Raw genomic sequence first — 1,885 nt, 5'->3', positions numbered from 1 at the left:
AGTTGTGGAGGGAGTGGAGGTGGGGGTCGTCGTCCTCGTTGAGGTCGAGGATGTAGTCGGCCAGCGCGTTGGGTCGGAGCGCGCTGTAGAGGATGCCGCACATGCCCACGCACTCCAATCCCCACGCCAGCATGTGCGAGTACACGTTGGAGAAGCAGTAGTAGAACGACAGCACCCACAGCAGCAACCTGAACGACACAACACGTACCATGAACACGTCAGAACGACACACGCGCGCATGCACCGCCGCACACACGCACACGACGTCAGAAAAAAAGAGAGAAGAGAGAGTAGATACCCCATGAGGAGGAACTGGACGCCGACGGCGGACATGGCGCCCCACCGCATGCGTTCGTAGGTGGCCCAGAAGTAGAGGAGGATGCCGGGCACCAGGCACACCGACGGAGCCACCAGAATCCACCGCGAGACCTGCGGTGCACGGAAGCGAGAAGAACGCGAAAGAGTGAGATGACGCCTTGGCTGAGAGACACCACCCCCGGCAGCACTCCTCCAAAAAGGCTCCGCGGTGGGCGGAGGGAGCGGGAGAGCGAACCTCGCAGGAGGCGTCGTCCTTGGGGATGTCGGAGTAGGCCAGCGAGTAGAGGAAGATGAAGACGCCGATGGCCACCACGAAAGTGGGCAGGAGGGACAGGATAAGGCCGAACCTGCGGTATATAGTCACATACATCAATACGTGAATATATAAATATAAATAGAGCGAAGGCGGCGGCGCATGGCGTACCGATAGTGGAACTTGGTGCCGAACTGGCGCTTGGAGAGGAGGCGCGTGACCGGGCGGAACTGGAGGAAGTAGATGAACTTGTACAGCAAGAGCAGCATGATCACGTTCGTGAACAGAACATAGGCCGATTCTGTGTGCGTAGGAAGTAAGAAGTGGCACGTAGCGATGATAAGTTACGTAGGACCACAGCACCGCACGCGCGGCTGAGAAACCGCAGAGCACGAGCGACATGCGTGTACCCTTGACCGACGTGATGAGCTGCGCATGCGAAAGGGCGTCGTTGACGTTGACGGGGAAGTCGAGGGAGAGATCGCTTTCCCACATTCCCAGCGCCGAGAGGATGGACCACGCGGTAGCCAGTGCCAACAGACACGTACCCACATAGCCGCCTTTCCAATCCAACCAATCGTGTGGTGTGTGTGTCGTGTGTGTCGTGTGTGTGTTTAGTGTTCGGGGAGCAACACACCAACAGTGCGTTACAAGTGTGGCGACGAGATTTAAAAAAGCGACACCTTCTTTCATGCCCGAGTAGCGCTTGCCCAGGGAGGGAAGAATCGCGATGGGCACGATCGTCGTCATCATGCCGCCTGTTTCGGTTTGCGTGGAGGGTCAGTCCCGCCCCATCTCACCCCAACGAATAATGAGGGATCCACTGTGGCCGTGTGGCTGTGTGGCTGTGTGGCGCTGGTGACGGAGCTTAGCGAGACGAGGAGGAGGAGGAGTACCGAAGAAGTTGGCCCAGTGGTTCTCCTTGAGAGCGATGAGGGTCGCGAACGAGACCCCGCCCTGCGTCTTGTAGGGCGGGAGCGGGAGACGCGGGAAGGAGTCGTGGTCTTGGCCGAGACTGCCCCGGCGGCTACGACTCCCACATTGGTCGGAGGTCGGGGACGCGGGCTGCGCGAGTCCGTCCTCGCCCGAAGTCGTTGCGGTGAGACCGACCAGTTCTTCCGGGCCACGTTGAACAGGGAGGCCTGCAGCGTGAGGTCCTGACGCTCTTCCATCCGCTTCCTATGATAGACGCCCCGAGGAACTGAGTTGCCCAGAATCCCACGACACACACGACACACACGACACACACGACACACACACAATCACACAACACACACAACGCGTTCACTATATAGTACTTCTGGTAGAGTCGCA

The 1,885-nt window shown here is 59.1% G+C and overlaps 1 protein-coding gene across 1 annotated transcript in view; it reads right to left on the bottom strand.

The window, feature by feature from the left end:
- The window catches only part of ACA1_288680 (uncharacterized protein), a gene marked incomplete at both ends in the record, with an annotated part of 4,337 nt that overhangs the window by 218 nt on the left and 2,234 nt on the right, over positions 1–1,885 (bottom strand). The window contains 8 exons of the mRNA XM_004367845.1: positions 102–188; positions 299–429; positions 554–665; positions 743–872; positions 982–1,131; positions 1,255–1,329; positions 1,468–1,636; positions 1,678–1,772. Of these exons, the coding sequence (XP_004367902.1) occupies positions 102–188; positions 299–429; positions 554–665; positions 743–872; positions 982–1,131; positions 1,255–1,329; positions 1,468–1,636; positions 1,678–1,772 (949 nt within the window). The remainder of the gene's footprint in view (positions 1–101; positions 189–298; positions 430–553; positions 666–742; positions 873–981; positions 1,132–1,254; positions 1,330–1,467; positions 1,637–1,677; positions 1,773–1,885) is intronic.

This window comes from Acanthamoeba castellanii (genome assembly GCF_000313135.1).
Source record: "Acanthamoeba castellanii str. Neff unplaced genomic scaffold scf7180000084777, whole genome shotgun sequence".
Taxonomy (NCBI): domain Eukaryota; phylum Discosea; order Longamoebia; family Acanthamoebidae; genus Acanthamoeba; species Acanthamoeba castellanii.
Note: the sequence above shows the minus strand (reverse complement) of the source record. Positions and strands in the feature narration are given on the sequence as shown.